Genomic DNA, 21,204 nt, shown 5'->3' on the forward strand with positions numbered 1-21,204 from the left:
AGCAGAGTATGGCCCAAGTGCTTGGGCCCTGCACCCGCATGGGAGACCAGGAGAAGCACCTGGCTCCTGGCTTCGGATCAATGAGATGCGCCGGCCGCAGCGACCATTGGAGGGTGAGCCAACGGCAAAAAGGAAGACCTTTCTCTCTGTCTCTCTCTCTCACTATCCACTCTGCCTGTCAAAAAAAAAAAAAAAAAGACTGCATGGATTTCAAATATTTTTGGCCCTGAAGCACTTATATTTTTAAGATTTATTTATTTTGAACTCAGAATTACAGAAAGAGAAGGGTAAGCATCTTTTAATTCCATTTTCCACAAATTGTTTGAAATACCCCTGTAAGAGCCCCACCGCTGACGCCAGGAGGTCAAGACTCAGGGAGGCTAAAAACCTTACCTGCAGGCCAGTGCTGTGGTGTAGTGGATACAGCCACAGCCTGCGGTGCCGGCATCCCATGTGGGTGCTGGTGCCAGTCCCGGCTGCTTCACTTCCCATCCAGCTTCCTGCTATGGACTGGGAAAACAGCAGAAATGGCTCAAGTCCTTGGGCCCCTGCCACCCTCCTGGGAGACTTGGAAGACGCTCCTGGCTCCTGGCTTCAGCCTGTCCCATCCCCTGCCACTGCAGCCATCTGGGGAGTGACCCAGCAGATCCATAACTCTGCCTTTCAAATAAATAAATCTTTCTTTTTTTTTTTTTTTTTTTTTGGACAGGCAGAGTTAGACAGTGAGAGAGAGAGACAGAGAGAAAGGTCTTCCTCCTGTTGGTTCACCCCTCAAATGGTTGCTACGGCTGGCACGCTGCGCCGATCTGAAGCCAAGAGCCAGGTGCTTTTCCTGGTCTCCCATGGGGTGCAGGGCCCAAGGACCTGGGCTATCCTCCACTGCCTTCCCAGGCCACAGCAGAGAGCTGGACTGGAAGAGGAGCAACCAGGACAGAATCCAGCGCCCCAACCAGGACTAGAACCTGGGGTGCCGGCGCCGCAGGCGGAGGATTAGCCAAGTGAGCTGTGGCGCTGGCCCCAAATAAATAAATCTTAAAACAAAACAACCTTGCCTAAGCCCACACCAACACTAAGTGGCAATTGAAAGCTAAAGCCAGTAGACTGAGTCTGAAGCCCACAAGGTCAACCCCCACCCAACCCCGTCTCTCAGCCTGACTTGTAAGATCTTTATAGAGATTGCAAACTTCTCCACAAAGAGGGATCCAGCCCGGGGGTTGTCAGAGCACTAGCAATCCTATCTAGGAGAAACTTCCTCTGCGTCTGTTGCTGGAATAGACGGAAAGAAGTTTATTCAGTTTTGGTTCTGGAGGCTGCAAGTTCACGATCAGGTGGCTGCATCTGGCAGGGGCATTACACAATGTCCCTAACATGGGTGGAGAGCAGAAGGGTGAGCGGGCACACGTGGAACAGCATAACATGAGGACTCCGCGGGCTCTACAGCCACCTGCTCTCAGTCCTCCTCCCCACAAAGCACTGATCCCTCTTAGCGACCTCATCACCTCCTAAAGGCGCCACATCCCACCACCACCACGATGGCAATCAGATTCCAATATGAGTTTCCGAGGGGACTCACAGTACATTTTTTTAAAGATTGATTTAATTAATTTGTTTGAAAGGCACAGTGACAGATTTTTCATCTGCTGGTTCACTCCCAGAATGCCCACAACAGCTGTAGCTGATCCAGCCCAAAGCCAGGAGCCAGGAACTCCACCTGAGTCTCCCACATGGGTGGCAGGAACTCAAGCACTTGGACCATTACCTATTGTGTTCCAGGAGCAGTAGCAGGAAGCAGGAAGTTGTCAGGACTCAAAGCAGGCACTCAAGGATGGGATGCAGGTGCACCACAATGTGCACCCCCAAAATGAGCTTTTGGTCCAGGCAAGTTGAATCAAGGGCAGAACTTCCAGATGATGTCAGAGTCGTAGATGCCATAAAACCCAGTGTTTAGGGACCAAAGCAATGGAATTGCCCTGTGCGGGCTCCACTCCCCACTCTCCCTTTGACCTGCTGTACGTCCTGCCAAGTTCACCTGCCTGACATGTTTGTTTATGTGTAACATGGGGACAAAAATGGTGCCTACTCCCTTGGTCAGTTTTGAGTATATAGGGTGATAGATGGGCAGGGCTTGGGCACAGGATTGGGGCATTGTGAGTGCTTGATACATGTAGCTGCTTGGAATGGTGAGCACAATGATGTAATGATAACTCCATGGTGATGTAATATTCCCCTGTTGGGGGGCTGGTGTGTATAAGCTGCTGGGGAAGGCAGGACCTAACTCACAACTTCCTTTCTTCTAGTAACCTCAGGATGGTTTCTTCATTCTCACCATGCCAGAGGCTGTGGGACACCCCGGACACCCCAGAGAATGGGAGACAGACTCCAGGTTCCCATGGTGAGGGCGACTGCGAGATGCTGCAGTTCAGCAAGGAAAATGATCCACCGGAAGAGAGTGGCCAAACGGAAGAACAGCTGCTCTAGGTGAGAAATTGAGAAGAATGCTCTCCCAGGACTAGGGGGGGTTAGGACATCATGAAAAGGTCCACAATATCCTTTTTTGGGAGAGCATTAAGAGGACCAACCATTGCTCTGTAGCAAATGCTCTTTTAAGAGTTCTTCATGCGGGGCCAGCACTGTGGCGCAGTGGGCTAAGCCTCTACCTGCAGAGCTGGCATCCCATATGGGCACCAGTTTGTGTCCCAGCTGCTCCTCTTTCTATCCAGCTCCCTGCTATGGCCTGGGAAAGCCGCAGCAGATGACCCAAGTGCTTGGGCCCCTACACCCGCGTGGGAGACCCGAAAGAAGCTCTTGGCTCCTGGCTTCAGATCGGCCCAGCTCTGGCCATTGCAGCCATTTGGGGAGTGAACCAGCAGGTGGAAGACCTTTGTCTCTCCCTCTCCCTGTCTGCAACTCTGCCTCTCAAATAAATAAATAAAATCTTGAAAGAAAGAAAGAAAGAAAGAAAGAAAGAAAGAAAGAAAGAAAGAAAGAAAGAAAGAAAGAGGGAGGGAGGGAGGGCGGAAGGGAGGGAGGAAGAGAGAAAGAGAGAAAGAGAGAGAGAGAGTTCTTTATGCAGCAGGGTTAAACTACTGCCTGCAATGCTGGCATTCCATATGAACATATGGCTCCTCTACTTCCAATCCAACTCCCTGCTAACTTGCCTAGGAAAGCAGAAGATGGCCCAAAGACCTGGGCCCCTGCCACCCACATGAGAGACAAGGATGAAGCTCTTGGCTCCTGGCTTAGGCCTGGCCCAGCTCAGGCTGCTGCTGCCATTTAGGGAGTGAACCAGTGGATGGAAGACTCTCTCTCTCTCTGCCTTTCAAATAAATCTTTAAACAAGCAAGCAAGCAAACAAAAATGGGTTCTTCACTTGGGAGGAGCAATGAGGTTGGCATTAAGGGGTCGGCGGCTTTGGGAAGGGCATTGACCCAGCCAAGCGTCCACGGGTCCAAAGATGGCATTTCACCGGAAGAGAGTGGCCAACGCTGCACCAGGACCACCCCCTTTGTAGGGGGCCAAGGGGAACTGAGCCCCAGGATGTGGGCAGCGGAGCAGAGCGACGAGCGGTTACAGAGACAGGGAAACTGCTACAAGAGGAGGGGCCTGCTGAGGATCAAGACGCGAAGCCTGGACTTGGGCAGCGACCTCCCTTCTCTCCCTGGCAGGAAGAAGCCCCTCCCGCCCCCTAGCTGGCAAGGGCAGAGGCACTGCAGCACGCATCCCAGACCCCGGCTGGTGCAGGGGCCGCCTCACAGCTTCTGTCCGCCACTGAACACAAATCATTTCCCGCGAGCGGGCTACCTGGAGCGCTGCCCCTGCTTCCTGCATCCCCCACCCAGGTCCTTCAAAAGCGCCTCAGGCCCCGGGCTGGGGCTGTGGGCGGGGATGCTGGAGGCAGCAGCCCCGGGGCGCGGGCCCCTCGGTGCCCGACGTGGCTGCAGCGTCCCGGCCTTGGGATGCATTTCTGGGGCTGGCCCCGGGGAATCCCGCGCGGAGCGACCTCGACCCGACGCGTCCCCGGGCAGGACACCGCCGGGCCCTCCGCAGGCCAGGCTCCCGGGAGGGGTTGGGGGCCGCCGCGCTGCGGGGCGGACCGAGGCGGAAGCTCGGCCGGGAAGGGCCGGCCGGGGCTCACCGGGCGTGGGCGGGGCCGACGGCGCTCGGGTTAATGTCCGCCCCGCCCAGGCCGCACTGACTCAGTTTCACCAGAAACTGGGGAGAGGAGGCGGCCGGTCGCCAGCGCACCCGGCACCGGGGCGGAAGCGGCGGCGGGAGCCGCGCAGGAAGCCGGGACCGGAACCTCGGCGGGCCCGGCCCCACCCCACTCACCTGCGCAGGTAACCGGGGCCCCGGAGCGCGAGGCGGAGGCGGGGCGGACTCGGAGCATGGTGGCGCCTTTGTTCCGCGCTCGTACGTGTGTCCGGGTACGTGCGCTCCGGAGCCGCTCCCCTGCCGGCCAGTGGGCCGCCGGGCCTCGGGAGGGTGCGTGGGAGGGGCGGGCCTGCTCCCCGGGCTGCTCCGTGTTCCCCGACCCACTCCCTCCGGCCTTCCTCCCTCGAAGTCTCGGGGCTGACCAGGTGCGTCTCCTTCTCCGTCCCTCCCTCTTCCAGGTCACAGGTACTCTCGGAAGCCAGACGCCCGTACAGTGACGGTGACCCCCGTGGGGAGCGGGGCGACGGCCCCCAGGAGAACGATGGCCCGCGCCCGCCGCTTCCTGGCTTTCATCTCCCCAGTCGCCGTGTGGCTCCTGTGCGCGCTCGGCCTCCAAGGCACTGAGGCCGGGCCGCCCGAGGGAGCCACCTGCAAGGACCGCTTTACCGCCAGGGTGCCTGACTTCGTACTGGACATCAACGCCTCGGTCAGCAACGGGGCCAACTCCTGGGGCTCCCGCACGGTGCACCACAGCTGGGATTGCGTGCTCGCCTGCTGCGAAACCCAGAACTGCAACCTGGCGCTGGTGGAGCTGCCGCCCGGCGGCGGGGAGGATGCGGTCGCCACCTGCTTCCTTGTGGACTGCCTTTACGAGCAGAACTTCGTGTGCAAGTTCGCGCCCAGGGAGGGCTTCGTCAACTACCTCTCGCGGGAAGTGTACAGCTCCTTCCGCGACCTGCGCTCCCAGGGTTTCGGTGGTAAGGAGGAGGCGCCGGGGCGGATGATTTGGAGAGACTGAGGGCCAGGTTATGGAGTTCGGGGCGGGCGAGCATCGGGAAGGAGTTAAGGAGCAGAGTCCATTTCTACTTCAGCTTCTTAGCCGCAGCTAGTATGGAGAGTAGACAAAGGAAGGGGGCCATACTAGACCCCAGATCCAGACGTGAGGGGCTGGGGCTTACAGGGGAACCTTATGCTCAGTGTGTCTGGGAGAGAGGGGGCAGCCCCTTGGGATCCTGGCCTCTGACCCAGATAGGTTTAGCCCGGATGGAGGAGTCTGGATACAGCATCCGGAAGGCACGCTGCTGAGCACTGGCCTGTGTAACCTGTGCACCTGTCGGGTGATCCTGCCCTAGTCCCCTCTGCTGGCTGGACATGGGAACTGTCAGCATCCCTCTGCGCTGGGAATGCGCTGGCGTTTGGGTGGTCCAGGGAAAAATGCCAGACCCCGGAGAGTAAAGAACACACCCAGTCTGGGGCTGACCCAAACAGAGGGGGAAGGTTGTGGGCACAGTAGCCTAGGGGCTCTGGGGCTGGGAGTGAGGGTTGCTGGGTGAGTCAGGCCGCTGGCATGTGTACCTGCTAGGGGAGGGATGTCAGCTGTCCTGGCAGGTGTGTGTGCAGCCCAGGTGAGCCAGGCAGGGCTCTCCCTGCTGAGGGAGGGCCTGGTAGCCAAGCTGTCTGCTCACCTTGTTTACTTCCTGGGAAAAGGGCAAAGTGGGGGGAGGGTCAGGACTCCTCCTCTTTCCTCCTAGGACTGAGCAGGCAGCTGGCCTCCCCAGCCTCTCTCCCTGCTGTTCTGGGCCCGTGGGGCTCCAGGTCGCAGCTGATAACCTGTTAGTGCTTTACGGTTTACCGATGGCTGTGCCACACACTCTCTCCTGGGCCTCGGGTCAACAACCTCCGAAACGGGTGCTGTGGGGAGTCTCCTGCTTTTTAGGCTGGGAAACTGACACTCTCCTGTTAGGTAACTGGTCCAGGATAACAGCTCCCTTCCTTGGTAGTCAGCTCAGTAGATGGCAGAATCAGCGGTGGGGGCTCCAGCTGCAGGTGGCCTCAGTTTGCAAAGTGGAGGAGGGGTGTTCCTCTCCAGCCTCTTCCTGGGCTAGAATCCCTCGAGGGCTGGGCTGCTCCTCTCCCCATCCTTCCAGTAGCTCTCCTGGGTCCCCGAGGAGAGCTGGGACAGGGACTGTGGGAGGGGAGGGCACCATGTGTGGGCCGGCCTGGGCCAGGGAGTCCCGTTGGAGCAGGACTAGAGCCTGTTCCACAAGGAAGCAGCCGAGAGTGTAGGAGTGTTGATGCTGCCCCTGCTCTTCCTGCTCCCACAGAGGCCCCACGGGAGGCCCACTGCAGGCCAGAAAGCTGCTCCAGGAGCCGACCACACTGGGGACTTCTTCATCCAGAAACCCCCAGGCCTGGCCTGCCTGGCACAAGAGGGCAGAGCGGGCTTTCCGGGGCTTGAAGGAGCTGAGTGGGCTGAGGGGAGCCCTAGGCCATTCCAGCCCTTCTGGGCACTGCAGAGTTTGGGGACCTGGAGGAAGCGGTGTGCGGCGAGTCCAGGGGGTCCCAGCCAGAGAGGTTGGAAGTGGTTAAGAGCAGGGCAGAGCTGTTGGGCGCACACTGGAAGCCAGGGTGGACAGAGGCAGGTAGGGTGGGGGAGGGGGGCTGGTACACACAGCTTCTAAACATTTCATTCTTTTTGTATGTGTGTGTGTGTGTGTGTGTTTTTTTAACTTGTTGATGTATTTATTCGACAAACAGAAAGAGAGGCCGGCGCCGCGGCTCACTAGGCTAATCCTCCGCCTTGCGGCGCCGGCACACCGGGTTCTAGTCCCGGTCGGGGCACCGATCCTGTCCCGGTTGCCCCTCTTCCAGGCCAGCTCTCTGCTGTGGCTAGGGAGTGCAGTGGAGGATGGCCCAAGTCCTTGGGTCCTGCACCCCATGGGAGACCAGGAGAAGCACCTGGCTCCTGCCATCGGAACAGCGCGGTGCGCCGGCTGCAGCGCGCTACCGCGGCGGCCATTGGAGGGTGAACCAACGGCAAAAAGGAAGACCTTTCTCTCTGTCTCTCTCTCTCTCTCACTGTCCACTCTGCCTGTCAAAAAATTTAAAAAAAAAACAAAAACAGAAAGAGAGGGAGCATGCTCCCATCTGCAGGTTCCATCCCTCCATGCCCTTAGCAGCAGGGGCCAGGCTGAGCCCAGAACTCACTATGGTTCCCCCACATGGGTAGGAAGAGCCCAGCTTGAGCCTCCCAGGGTGTGCATTGGCTGGGACTGGAACCCAGAACTCTGGAACCCAGAACTCCAGCGTGAGGATGTCCCAAGTGGAGGCCTCATCACTGCACCAAAGGCCTGCCCCTACACCTTTAATTCTCTTGGGTAGAGAACTCCTCAGCTGGGGACTTGTCTGCTCCCCATCCCTGCCAACCTGCGGCCAGGCCAGACCAGTCTGGACTCCTGCAGCTGGAGGCCCACTGCTTGGCCTCCCCCTCTCTCCTGTGTGGGTGTGGCTTAGGAGGTGGAGTCTGTTTCCTTGGAGATGTCCTGGGGGCTGGCTGCTGGGGGAGGGCCCAGTTTGTTTTATTGCCACTCTAGCCTTTGCTCTCTTTGGGGAGTGGTAGGGCAGCACCTCTGGTCCCCGGGCCTGGGGCTTAGAGAGAGAGCTGCGGAGGGTTCTTCTGGGAAGTTCTTGATTGAGCCCAAGGTGTGATTTATCACTGCCACTTCTGCCCTGGGGGCCTGGTGGGGTTATCTGTCTGTCTGTCCACTAGGTGCACTGCTGGCTAAGCAGCCTGTCTTCTTTCCCGGTTCCAGGCAGCTGATCATTTTCTGCAGAATGCAGGAAGGGAGGAACAGGCTCCTCCCGGCCACTGCCCCTTGCTGGGCTCTCGAGGTCCTCACCCCACATCACCAGCCACACCTCTGGGTCGGGGGTAGCTTCCAGGCGTGTACCGTGTGCTCCTCGTCCGCCTGGCTGCTTGCCCCAGAATTCTTGGAATGCAGTTCTCCTTTCCTTGGCCGGCTAGACCTCTGCCATTTGACATGTTTCTCCGTGAAACCCGCTCCCCTGGTGCCCCTCTCGCTGTCACCGTGAGTCCTGGTCTTCTCCCCTTTGTGACCTGTGAGTCCCCGTGTCGCCTCTGCGTTCTGTGGCTCATGAGAAAGGAATCCCTGTGACTCAGCCTTCCACGAGCTGTTCTTACCACTGTGCCGTCTCTTCTTCCTCTGCGCTCTTACCCTTGAACTGACCTCCGAGGCAGACAGTTTGGCAGTGTCTGTGAAAACCCGAGCTGCCCGGGACCCTGGCACGGTGCGGCTTGCTGGAATGCATCGGGCAGGCAAACACACACGTGAGAAACAACTTGCCGGCCTAGCGCTGTTGCCGAGGAGGGGCTGGAAGCAGCCTCCCTGTCTGTCAGCACAGCCTTTGACACTGTTTTAGTAACAGTGATCACCCCTGAGGCAGCGGTGGTTCTGGAAAGGGAGGGGGGAGGGGGGATAGACAGGTGAGGGCTGGTTACATAAATTATATCAGTTGTGATGTGTATTATGTAACCAACAACACAAGGAAACTTTTTTTTTTTAAAGATTCATTTATTTATTTGAAAGGCAGTTAGAGACAGAGATCTTCTCTTTTGCTGGTTCACTCCACAAAGGGCCACAATGGCCCAGATCAGGCCAGGTCGAAGGCAGGAGCCAGGAGCTTCATCCAGGTGTCCCACGTCGGGGCAGGGGCCCAAGCACTGGGGCTATCCTCTGCTGCTTTCCCAGGTGTATTAGCAGGGAGCTGGATCAGAAGTGGAGCAGCCAGCACTCAAACCTGTGGCCTATTATGGGATGCAGGCATCGCAGGCAGTGGCTTTCCCTGCTACACCACAACATGGGCCCACAAGACCCATGTGTTGCTAGGGAATGATTTCTAGTACATATTTCTTGGAGTTTTACTCATTTCATTAAAAAAGGCAAAGTGACAGAGAAGGAGGGACAGAGAGCGAGCTTCCATCACCTGGTTCACTCCCCAAATATCCGCAGTTGCAGGGAAGGGGCCAGGCCAAAGCCAGGAGCCTGGAACTCCATTCAGGTGTCCTGCATGGGCAGCAGGGGCCCAAGCACTGGGGCCGTCCTCTGCTGTCTCGCCGGAAGCTGCATTGGAAGCAGAGGGGAAGCGAGCTCAGGCACTGCGATGAGGGACTCGGTCAGGGATGCGGCCCAACCCCCTGTGCCCCAGCCCCAGCCCCAGCCCCGGTGGTGTGCGTGAAGGGAGAAGAGCTGTGCCACAACATCACTCCCCACTTTTTGAATTTTTGATTGACAGGCGATCGTCGTACAAATCTATGGGCACAGTGTGACGTGTCAGGACACACATTCAGTTGTAACGATCAGATCAGGGCACAGGGAACAAAGCCCTGTTTGGAAAAACAAAGCTGTTTGGAAAAACATGATTGCTTGCTGTCAACTAGCGTTGTCCTGCAGCCTAGAACCTTCTCTGCACCTGCACCCCTGTGCCCGCTTGCCAACCTCTCCCCATCCCTCCCCCACACACCCTCCCAGGCTCTGTTCCACTCCCGTGTCTATGCGATCAGCTTCGTAGTGTCCACATACATGTAAGTGAGAACACGGGTGGTTTTCTGTGCCTGACTTACTGCGCCCAGCCTCATGTCCTCCCGTTCCACCCCTGCTGGGCAGCTGACAGACCTGCGTTCCTTCCCCGGTGCCTTGAGCTTTCCCAAGCCAGCGAGCCCCGGACCTTGCCTTGGTTTCTCCTGTTTTCTGCCGTCCTCAGCGAACAGCCACATTCTTCCCCACAGCCAAACCACAGTAACGAGAAACCAAAAGGTCCTCCTCCCCTCCTCCCCTCGCCCGCTCTGCCTCTCCCTTCTCTGAATGACCTTGTCTTGCACACACACTGCTTCAGGCGGGTGGGCTGGAGCTCCCCGTGTCGCTCCATGCTCTTGGGTCTTTTCTGCTGAGTTGGACGATAATCCCCTCAAGGCAGTGTCTTAATTCCCTATGACTGGGGCCGGTGCTGTGGCACAGTGGATTAGGCTGCTGCCTGCAGTGCTGGCATCCCATATGGGCGTTGGTTGTTCTGGCTGCTCCACTTCCCATCCAGCTCTCTGCTATGGCCTGGGAAAGCAGTAGAAGATGGCCCAAGTCCTCGGGCCCCTGCACCCACGTGGGAGGCCCAGAAGAAGCTCCTGGCTCCTGGCTTCGGACTGGCGCAGCTCTGGCCATGGCAGCCATCTGGGGAGTAAACCAGCAGATGGAAGACCTCTCTCCCTCTCCCTCTTCCCCTCCCTCTCTCTCTCCCTCTCCCTCTTCCCCTCCCCCTCCCCCTCCCCTCCCCTCCCCTCCCCCTCCCCCTCTCCCTCTCTCCCCTTCTCCCTCTCCATCTCTCCCCTTCTCCTTCTCCATCTCTCCCCTTCTCCTTCTCTCTCTGTGTAACTCTCACTTTCAAGTAAATAAATAAATCTTTTAAAAAACTTCCCTGACTGTTCTAATCACTACAGACCAGGCAGCTTCACAAATGGGCATCTCTTCTCTCAGCTCTAGAGGCCGAAGTCCAACATCAGGGTGTCCGAATCCTTTCTCGCCCCTTCCAGCTTCTTTTTTACTGTTTATTTATTTTCATCTACTTGGGAAGCAGAGTGACAGAGAGAACCTTCCATCCCCTGTTTCACTCACCAAATGCCTACAGCAGCGAGGCTGGGTGAAGCTGAAGCCAGGAACCAGTAGCTCCATCCAGGTCTCCCACATGGGTAGAGGGGGACGAGTACTTGAGCCATCATCTGCTGCCTCCCAGGATGTGTTAGCGGGAAGCTGGATCACAGGGAAGTGCCAGGACGCACACTGATGCTCTGATAGGGGCTGTGGATGGCCCAGGTGGTAGTTTAACCCTTTGTGTACCAACGTGCACCCCCATCTTCTAGCTTTTGGTGACTCCAGGTGTCCTTTGGCCTGTGGCTTGGCATCTGCCTCTGGCTTTATTTGGCCTCTTCTTTTACTCTCCTTTCTTTTCTTCTGTTTCTTTTTTATTAAAAGATTTAATATTTTTGTTTTAAATTTTTATTTGAAAGGCAGAGTTACACAGAGGGAGAGAGAGATCTTCCATCTGCTGGTTCACTCCGCAAATGACCACAACAGCTGGGACTGGTCCAGGCAGAAGCCAGGAACCTGGAACTCTGTCCATTAGGGTGTACAGGCCCAAGCACTTAAATGGTCTTCTGCTGCTTTCCCAGGGGTATTAGCAGGGAGCAGGATTGGAAGTGGAGGCCGGCGCCATGGCTCAATAGACTAATCCTCTGCCTGTGGCGCCAGCACACCAGGTTCTAGTCCTGGTCAGGGCACCAGGTTCTGTCCCAGTTGCCCCTCTTCCAGGCCAGCTCTCTGCTATGGCCCAAGAGTGCTATGGAGGATGGCCCAAGTGCTTGGGCCCTGCACCCACATGGGAGACCAGGAGAAGCACCTGGCTCCTGGCTTCGAATCAGCACAGTGCGCCGGCTGCAGCGGCCATTGGAGAGTGAACCAACAGAAAAGGAAGACCTTTCTCTCTGTCTCTCTCTCTCACTGTCCACTCTGCCTGTCAAAAAAAAAAAAAAAAAAAAAAAGGATTGGAAGTGGAGCAGCTGGGTCTCAATCCAGTGCCCACATGGGATGTCAGCACCACAAGCTACTACTTAACCTGCTGCACCACAATGCCATCCCCCCACTCCGCCCCTACTTCTGTTTCTTTTCTTTTCTTTCTTTTTTTTTTTTTGAAAGACATTTATTTATTTGAAAGTCAGAGTTACACAGAAAGAGAAGGAGAGGCAGAGAGAGAGAAAGAGGTCCTCCATCCGCTGGTTCACTCCCCAATTGGCCGCAGTGGCCGGAGCTGTGCCGATCTGAAGCCAGGAGCCAAGAGCCTCCTCCAGGTCTCCATGCGGGTGCAGGGGCCCAAGGAGTTGGGCCATCCTCCACCACTTTCCCAGGCCACAGCAGAGAGCTGAATCAGAAGTGGAGCAGCCGGGACTTGAACCTGTGCCCATATGGGATGCCAGCAGTGTAGGCGGTGGCTCACTTCTGTTTCTTATAAGACACTTGTCATTGAATTTAGGGCCTACCCATGTCATCCAGGGTGACCCTATCTGGAAATCCTTTACTGAATTACTTCTGCAAAGACTCTTTTTCCAAATCAGTTCACATTGGTGGGTTCTGGGGTTTGGCTGTGGGCACATCTTTTGGGGCCACCGTTCTACCCACTACAGGCAAGAGTCAGGCTTTGTGCTGGTTCCCTCAGCCCCCTAGCCTGAGTTCAGGAAGCCATAGGAGCAGGTTGTGACAGATCAGGGGAGAGTGTGGTTCTCCTGAGAACCCGGTAGCTGGAGGCAGTGTCTGAGCTGGCAGAGGCACCCCCTTCCCAAGCCCACTCCACTGTCACCAAGGCTGGCCACATTAAAGAGAGTTATGGGGGTTAGGCATCGGGACACAGCAGTTTAGGGTGCCGCTAGGAACACCCGCATCCCCTGTCACAGTACCTGGGATCAAGTCCTACTTCTGCTGCCAATCCAGTTTCCTGTTAGGCACCTGGAAAGCAGTGGATGATGGCATAAGTACTTGGGTCCCTGCCACCCATGTGGGAGACCAGAATGGAGTTCCTGGCTTTGAGCTTTGGCCTGGCCCAGCCCCAGCTGTTGCAGGCATTTGGAGAGTGAACCTGCGGATGGAAGGTTCTCTCTCTCTGCCTTTCAATAAATGAATAAATGATTTTTTAAAAAAATTATGGTTCTGGGGCCAGTGCGTGGCTCACTTGGTTAATCCTCTGCCTGCAGCGCCAGCATCCCATATGGGAGCCAGGTTCTAGTCCTGGTTGCTCCTCTTCCAGTCCAGCTCTCTGCTGTGGCCTGGGAAGGCAGTGGAGGATGGCCCAAGTGCTTGGGCCCTGCACCCGCATGAGAGGCCAGGAGGAAGCACCTGGCTCCTGGCTTCAGATCAGTGCAGCGCCGGCCGTGGTGGCCATTTGGGGAGTGAATTAACGGAAGGAAGACCTTTCTCTCTGTCTCTCTCTCTCTCATTGTCTGTAACTCTACCTGTCAAATAAATTTTTAAAAAAGTATGGCTCTTTCAGAGGTGTGTGTTTTACTCATGGTAAAGCTGCCATTTGGGAGGCCCACATCGGATATCAGAGTGCCTGGGTTCAAGAGCTGGCTCCATGTCCCATGCCAGCTTCCTGCTGGGCAGCTGGTGATGGTTTACATATCTGGGTCCCTGCCACCCACATGGGAGGCCTGGATTGAGTTCTCAGCCCCCAGCTTCTGCCCCTGACACTGGCTGCCCCCAGTGTGGGGCCTCACCTCCCCACACATACACACATAAAGGACCACTGCAGGCATTTGGGGAATGTACCAGGAGACAGAGCTCTGTCTGTCTGTCCTTCTACCTCTCCCCTCCCTCTCTTCCTCTCAAATACATTTTTTAAAATGTAGGTGCTACCTGAGGCACCGGCATCCCATATGGGCACAGGTTCAAATCCCGGCTGCTCCACTTCCGATCCAGCTTCCTGCTGGTGGCTTGCAAGAACAATGGAAGACAGCCCAAGTGCTTGGGCCGCTGCACCCACATGGGAAACCTGGAAAAAGCTTCTGGCTCCTGGCTTTGGATCAGCCCAGCTCCAGCTGTTGCAGCCATTTGGGAAGTGAACCAGTGGATGGAAGACCTCTGTCTCTCTCTTTGCCCCTGCCTCTTGCAACTCTGCCTTTCAAATAAATAAATAAATCTTTAAAAATCTTTTTAATTTAAAAAAAATTGTTACTTTTTAAAAAGCAGTTAGTACAATTACCAGCTTACTATAGAAAATAGGATCAAGCTCCCTCACCCAAGTGTATGTGTGTAATGTGTGTACGTATAGATCTTTTTCCCTGAATGAGATCAGATGGCACGTGCCGTTCAGTAGTGTATTTCAGAAAGTAGATTTGGTAGTGTACAAGTGTCTTCAGTATGTCTGTGAATGGAGAGCGAGAAGTTGGGTTTGTTACGAGCTCCATGCAGAGTCCCAGGTCAGCCAAGGAGAGGCTCGTATTACCCCTAATCCCCTCCACTCCAGGGGAAACCTGGGCTGTTCAGTGGGAGCTAACCGTCCCTCTCCTTCCTCCCCCCAGGGGCCTGGATCCCCAAGGCCTGGCCCAGCACAGACCTGAAGGTACAGCCCCAGGAGCCTGTGGTGCTTAAAGATGTGGATGGTATAGATTGGCACCTGCTGCAGGGAGGCACGGATGTCAGGGTCGAGGTGAGACACTGGGCTGGCTTCCTGACACCCCCACCCAAGCAACCCAGGGGTCCCTGCTCCCGGGCTTCGGCCAGCCAGTGGCTCTGGATGGAGGGAGGTGGACAACAGCTGAGGATACCAAGACCCAGTACTCTTCCCAGGGTGTGGGAGAGCGGCTGGGAAGGCCTGGGGGAGCCCAAGCCTGATGGCCACTCCTGTGTGTAGAGAAACAGCCTGGACCAGGTGGAGCTGTGGGGACTCAAGGAAGGCACGTACCTGTTCCAGCTAACGCCGGCTGGCTCAGACCAGTCAGAGAACACAGCCAACGTCACAGTCACTGTGCTGTCCGCCAAGCAGACTGAAGGTGAGGGGGGGCCGAGGAGGCAGTGCCTGGGGCTCCTCCCTCGGCTGACCGCCCCTGCAGGTGCCCCTCATAAGCTCTCCTCCCCCCAGACTACTGCCTCGCATCCAACAAGGTGGGCCGCTGCCGGGGCGCCTTCCCCCGCTGGTACTACGACCCCACGGAACAGATCTGCAAGAGGTTCATTTATGGAGGTTGCCTGGGCAACAAGAACAACTACCTGCGAGAGAAAGAGTGCATGCTAGCCTGCCGGGGCGTGCAAGGTGGGCCCTTGGGACTTCCCGCAGGGAGGGCAGAGGGGGCAGGGGTCCCTGCTGGAGCCTGGCCGTGCCTCCTCTGACATCTCTGTTCTCTCTCCCAGGACCCCTGATGGAAAGGCACCATCCAGGTGGGCTTTGCTCCTTTCCCTCTCGCCCTCACCCCTCCAGGTCCCCAGCCCATATCCTGGCCACACCCCAGCCAACCTGCTTTTGCCCCCCATTCCACCCGTCCTAGCATGTGAAAGGACCATAAGCACAGTGTCCCTTCCAACCCAGCATCCTCCTGCCAGGATCAGCCCCCTTTCCCTGTAGGAGCCACCAGGGTTGGTGGAAAGAGGATAGAGGGTGTGTCAGGGCGGAAAGGGCCAGGCAGATGATGGGCCCCTGCACTTGCTCTGTGCTGACCCTGACCTCGCCCCCACCCAGTCTGCTCTGGCACCTGTCACCCCACCCAGTTCCGCTGCGGTGACGGCTGCTGCATCGACAGCTTCCTGGAGTGTGACGACACCCCCGACTGTCCAGACGCCTCTGATGAGGCCACCTGTGAAAAATGTGAGGCCTGGGGGGTGGGGCAGGGGGAGAGGGCCCTGGAAGCGCTTTGTTGGCCCTGAGCGTGTGACCTGTGACCTTTCCTCTCTGCAGACACCAGCGGCTTTGACGAGCTCCAGAGAATCCATTTCACCAGCAACAAAGGTGAGAGCCCCCCGAGTCACCTGCCGTCCTCACTTCTCCATCCAGCAACGCCCTCCCCAGGGCCTGCTGCCTGTGCCAGGCTATGGGCATAAAGAGCCCTGGAGCTGCTTATTCCCTGGCTGGCCCCTTCTGTGGCTCAGCTTCCCCAGGGTTACACTTCTGTAACTTGAGCCACACCTGCCACCTGTCACTAAGATGTGATTTATTTGGCCAATTAGTTTTTTTTTTTTTTTTTTCAAAAGAAGAAATGTTCTTTTTTTTCAAAGGAGAGAATTTTTTTTCCCTGAGATTTATTTATTTATTTACTTATTTGAGAGAGGCAGAGAAGAGTTTCCATCTGCTGGTTCACTCCCCAAATGGCCACAATGGCTGGAGCTGTGCTGATCTGAAGCCAGGAGCCAGGAGCCAGAAGCTTCTTCCAGGTCTCCCATGCGGGTGCAGGGGCCCAAGCACTTGAGCCATCCTCCATTGCTTTCCCAGGCTATAGCAGAGAGCTGGATCTGAAGTGAAGCAGATGGTAGCTTTACCTACTATGCCACAGCACTGGCCTCTTTTTCCTTTTTAAAGATTTATTTATTAATTTGAAAGTCATAGTTACAAAGAGAGGGTGACATTCAGAGATCTTCCATCTGCTGGTTCACTCTCCAAGTGGCTGCAACGGCCAGGGCTGAGCCAGACCGAAGCCAGAAGCCCAGAGCTTCTTCTGGGTCTCCCACATGGGTGCAGGGGCCCAAGGACTTGGGCCATCTTCTGCTGCCTTCCCAAGTTGCATTAGCAGGGAGGTGGATTAGAAGTGGAACAGCTAGGATTTGAACCAGTGCCCATTTGGGATACTGGTATTGCAGGCAGTGGCTTTACCTGCAATATATACCACAATGCCAGTCCCAGCCAATTACTTTTTTAACTTAATATGTTAACAAGGAAATTTCACATATCATTCAATAAATGGAATATCACTAGTGATGCAAGTTCAAATTAGGCCTAGACTACTGGGTGCTGGACAGTCAATTCACCGACGCAAGGGCATGGGGTTACGGAAGAGGGTGGAGTCTCGTGGGGGAAAGCCATCTCTTAGGTCCCAGTCATGTTCTTCCCTGATTTCCAGGGAAGCAGGAGGACCTTTAACAGGAGAAAGGAGAGGCTAGCGGGGAGTCAGGAGCAAAGGGGACAAAGGACAGGGCCAGCTGTTGCGGGCCTCCAGCCAGGCGAGAAGGGGCCACTCAGAGACACGACAGTGCCTCTCCTCCCGCAGTCATCAGCCCAGTCCTCCGTCATGCAGCCGGGGTGGGCCAGGTCACTGTGCAACTTCCGCAGCCTTGTGCTTTTTTTTTTTTTTTTTTTTTTCCTTAAGGCTTAATTATTTGAAAGAGTTACAAAGAGAGGGAGAGACAGAAAGAGGATCTTCTATCTGCTGGTTCACTGCCCAGGTGGCCACAATGGCCAGGGCTGGGCCAGATGGAAGCCAGGAGCTTCTTCCAGGTCTCCCATGTGGGTACAGGGGCCACTTGGTCCATCCTCTGCTGCTTTCCCAGGCCCATTAGCAGGGAGCTGAATCAGAAATGGAGCAGCCGGGACTCGAACCGGCACCCATATGGAATGCTGGCATTGCAGGCAGCTTTACCTGATATGCCACAAGGCTGCCCCCTAGTTCCTGCTATTTGTAAGCAACCATTATTTACCTGTTGTATTGAGCATATACTCTAAAAGCAGTTAGCTTTTGTTCATCAGAGTGTAAAAAGGAAAGAAAAAAATTAATTACAGTCATGCTGTTACTTCCCACAAATTGAAAACAACAACAAAAGTAAGCATAAGAAAGCAATAAAGATAATTTTGCCTGGGTTGTTGCCTGCCAAGGCTCAGACCCTGAGGCCACTTCTCTGTTAAAACTGTGCACCAGGGTAGTTGTCTGGCACCGCTGAAGATGCCCGCTTCCATGCTGGAGCTCCCGTTTCTGAGCCGTCTTCCCACTGGGAGGCACTGGGAGGCAGCAGGTGATGTTCAAGTACTTGGGTTCTCACCATCCACATGAGAGATTGAGCTCCAGGCCTCTTCCTCAGCCAGGCCCAGCCCTGTTGTAGGCACATGGGGAGTGAACCCGTGGATAGAAGAGGTCTCTCTGCTTTTCAAATAAAATGAAAGTAAATAAAGAAATATTTTTTTAAAAAATACCAACCAGGGCCAGGTGTTTGTCACGGCACTTTAACTGCTTGGGACACCTGTATCAGAGTGCTTGGATTCGAGACCCAGCTCTGCTTCCGATTCCAGCCTCCTGCTAATGTGTGCCCTTGATGGCTCAAGTACTTGGGTCCTTGCGAGAGACTAGGTTGAATTCGTGGCTCCAGCCTTTGGGCTCTTGCAGGCATTTGAGGGGTGAACCAGCAAACGGAAGATCTGTCTCTGTCTCTCCAGCCTTTCAAATAAATAAAATTTATGTCCAAATGTGAAGCTGTGAACCACCCAAGTGCTCCATAGAAACGGAGACCTTGGTGCAGTCAGGAAAGCTGGAAGCAGCTCGAGAAGGAAGTAAGTGTGTGGCCGAGCGCCTCGCCCAGGATTTGTCTTCCTTGCTTGTGGTGATGCTCAGATGGGCCGGATGCCGCAGGGGTCTCTGAGGCCGCCTCAGCAGGGGTGAGTGGTAGCAGGGGGCCCTCCAGGCTCACAGGCCCCCTGCGTGCTCCTTCCTCCGCCAGGGCACTGTGTAGACCAGCCAGACACAGGCCTGTGCCACGAGAGCATCCCCCGCTGGTACTACAACCCCTTCACTGAACGCTGCGACCGCTTCACCTATGGCGGTTGCTATGGAAACAAGAACAACTTTGAGGACGAGCAGCAGTGCCTGGAGTCCTGTCGAGGCATCTCCAGTGAGTGGGGCAGGGGCCGAGGTGGGGAGGGGAGCGGCTCAGTCCCAGGGCTTCCATCCTGGAGTGTGGGTGGGAGAGGGTGGCAGGGAGCGGCCGGGGAGCAGCCAGGACTCAGAGCCCTTGGTGCTGAGTGCTGTCTCCCCCCATCCTTTGGCAGAGAAGGACGTGTTCGGTCTGCGGCGGGAAAGCACCGTTCCCAGTGTAGGTAAGTTCCCGATCAGTTGCATCACTGAGGTTGACGTATAGGCGTCCGCTCTAGGGACCGCCTCCATGTGATTGGTTGTGGCTACCCCCCTGTGTTGAGAAGGATTCTGAGTGCCCCTCTCAGATGGTGGTGTCTGCCTCCAGCAAAGGAGGGAAGTACAGTACAGTAATGCCCTGTGCTACGGCCTTCGCCCGAGCTACCTGCAAGCAGAGTTGCGTGAAGCCGAGGCCACCAGTGCCCCCTGGGCTCCCCATGCAGCTGCTGAGCTGCATGTGAGCTGGGGCTCTGTCCTTCCACACCTGGCACGTCTGACTCCGCCCCTTGCTGAGAGCCCCTTCTCGGCCCCTCCCCCCTCAGGCTCCGTGGAGGTGGCCATTGCCGTGCTCCTGGCCATCTGCATCGTGGTGGTGGTGGCCATCCTGGGTTACTGCTTCTTCAAGAACCAGAGGAAGGGCTTCCACAGACACCGTCGCCACCCGCCGCCCACCCCCGCCAGCTCCACCATCTCCACCACCGAGGACACGGAGCACCTGGTCTACAACCACACGACCCGGCCCCTGTGAGCCCGGGGCGCTCGCCAGCTCTCACCTGGCCCTGCCTCCTGCTTGCCGAGGCGGAGCCTGGGCCAGGGACAACTTTGGGGCCAGGCTCACCTGCCTGTTTCCCAGGCCCGCTGTGCCTCAGCCACCCGGGCTTCTGCCCCTGTGGGAAGAGTCCCAGCTGAGCCTAAGCCAGTTAAAGCCTAGGGCGCTGGCGGAAGCAGAAAACCCTGGAGCCCGGGGTGCTGTACGTACGTACATAGGTACATATGTGACCAGCCTGCCGTCGTGCCTGCCTGCCTGCCTGCCTGCCAGTTCAGAGGAGGCAGGAGTTGTGTTTCCTGTACAAAGCCGCCTGCCCCCACCTGAGGTTTTGGGAAGGGGCCTGGGATGGTATCAGAAGCTGAACGCCCCATCCCGTCCTCCGTAGCTGCTCCTTCCGCTCTGCCCAGCCCGGGGTCGGCAGGAAGGGCTTCCCCGGACAATTCATGCTGGAAAGAGTTGCTTTCAGTTTATTTAATGCCCTGGGGCTGGATGCAGAGGGGAGGAAACAAAGTGGCTGTCCCCTCTTCCCCCTCAACCAGCCTGGCCTGGCCCCGGAGCCAGCAGCAGGGGCCCGCGGTGGTGGCCTGCAGCTCCTGCCCCCCAGGGTACTCCACGTAACACTCCCACCCTCTCCGCAACCTCCCGCCGGCTTCAGGCCTCTCATCGAGCAATAAAGCTGTTTTGTGGGGTTTCTGCCTGTGTTCTGAGGGCCAGGAGAGGGACAGGTTGCAGGGGGGGAGATGGGACTGCCCTATCCAACCGGTTCGGGCTTCGGCCACCCTGTGGAGCAGGTTTTCCCACCTCTGCCGAAACCACCTGGGCCCTGAGGGTGGAGAGAAGTGCCAAGTTTGACCACCAGGGGGGAGGGGCGAGGGCCAGGGGAGCAGGGGCCTGGGAGGGCGGGGCTCCGGCTCCGCCTGGGTGCTGTATCTCTTCCTGTTGAGGAGCTGGACACGCCTGCACTGCTGGTACAGCTGGGTGTTGGGGGAGGGGTGCACAGACTGGAACCCTGGCCCTCCACCTGCAGGCACAGGTCATCGGCTACCTCCCCGCCCAGCAACCATAGCCTGGCTGCTTCCCAGGAATGCCGCCCTCCCTGGATCTGACCTCCTGACTCCACTCCAAACTGCCCCTTGCCTGTCTTCAAGCCACCTCCTGGTGTCAAAAACAGCCCTTTCATTTGTTCCTTCATTTCTTCTACACACTACTGTGCCCAGCACTGCTGATCGCTAAGAATGTGGTGCAGTCCAGGTAGGCACCCAGGAAGCACTATTCCAGGGCTTTACCCATCTCAAACTGTTGGCTCAGAGACAACCCAGTGATGGAGGTATCATTATGTCCATTTTACATGTGAGGAACCTGGTGTGCTCAAGGGGAATTCCCAAGGTCCTCGTGCTAGTGTGGGAGGACTGGGCACAGCCCTAACATGATGACTCCAGAGCCTAGGCTTATGGGGAAGGTTGGGGCTGGTTTTTGTTATTAATTTTAAGATTTATTTATTTGAAAGGTAGTGCTACAGAGAGAGGGAGAGAGAGAGATCCGCCATCCACTGGTTCAGGCTGAAGCTAGGAGTCCTGAGTTCTGTTTGGGTCTCACAGATGGGTAACAGGGGCTCAAGGACTTGAGCCATCTTCTGCTGCCTTCCCAGGTACATCAGCAGGGAGCTGGACAGGAAGTGGGGCAGCCGGGACTCACTGGCGCTCACATGAGATGCTGGCATTGCAGGCTGCAGTGTGACCACTGCAGCACAGCATGAGCCCTGGGAGCTGCTTTTAAGCCCCAGAGGAAAACCAGCATGCATGACCAGATAGGAAGTCGCAGGGGACAGTTCCATGAGTCCCCAGCT

The 21,204-nt window shown here is 56.5% G+C and overlaps 1 protein-coding gene across 1 annotated transcript; it reads left to right on the forward strand.

Annotated features, from left to right (window-relative positions):
* Positions 1-4,571: 4,571 nt before the first annotated feature.
* On the forward strand, positions 4,572-20,041 carry SPINT1 (serine peptidase inhibitor, Kunitz type 1). Its single transcript, XM_062204746.1, has 10 exons — positions 4,572-5,129; positions 14,288-14,415; positions 14,620-14,758; positions 14,848-15,018; positions 15,117-15,143; positions 15,442-15,567; positions 15,658-15,708; positions 18,399-18,569; positions 18,727-18,774; positions 19,132-20,041. The coding sequence occupies exons 1-10, from the start codon at positions 4,694-4,696 to the stop codon at positions 19,335-19,337; spliced, it is 1,503 nt and encodes a 500-aa protein (XP_062060730.1). The 5' UTR covers positions 4,572-4,693; the 3' UTR covers positions 19,338-20,041.
* The last annotated feature ends 1,163 nt before the right edge of the window (positions 20,042-21,204 follow it).

Source organism: Lepus europaeus, chromosome 11 (genome assembly GCF_033115175.1).
Source record: "Lepus europaeus isolate LE1 chromosome 11, mLepTim1.pri, whole genome shotgun sequence".
In the NCBI taxonomy this organism is placed as follows: domain Eukaryota; kingdom Metazoa; phylum Chordata; class Mammalia; order Lagomorpha; family Leporidae; genus Lepus; species Lepus europaeus.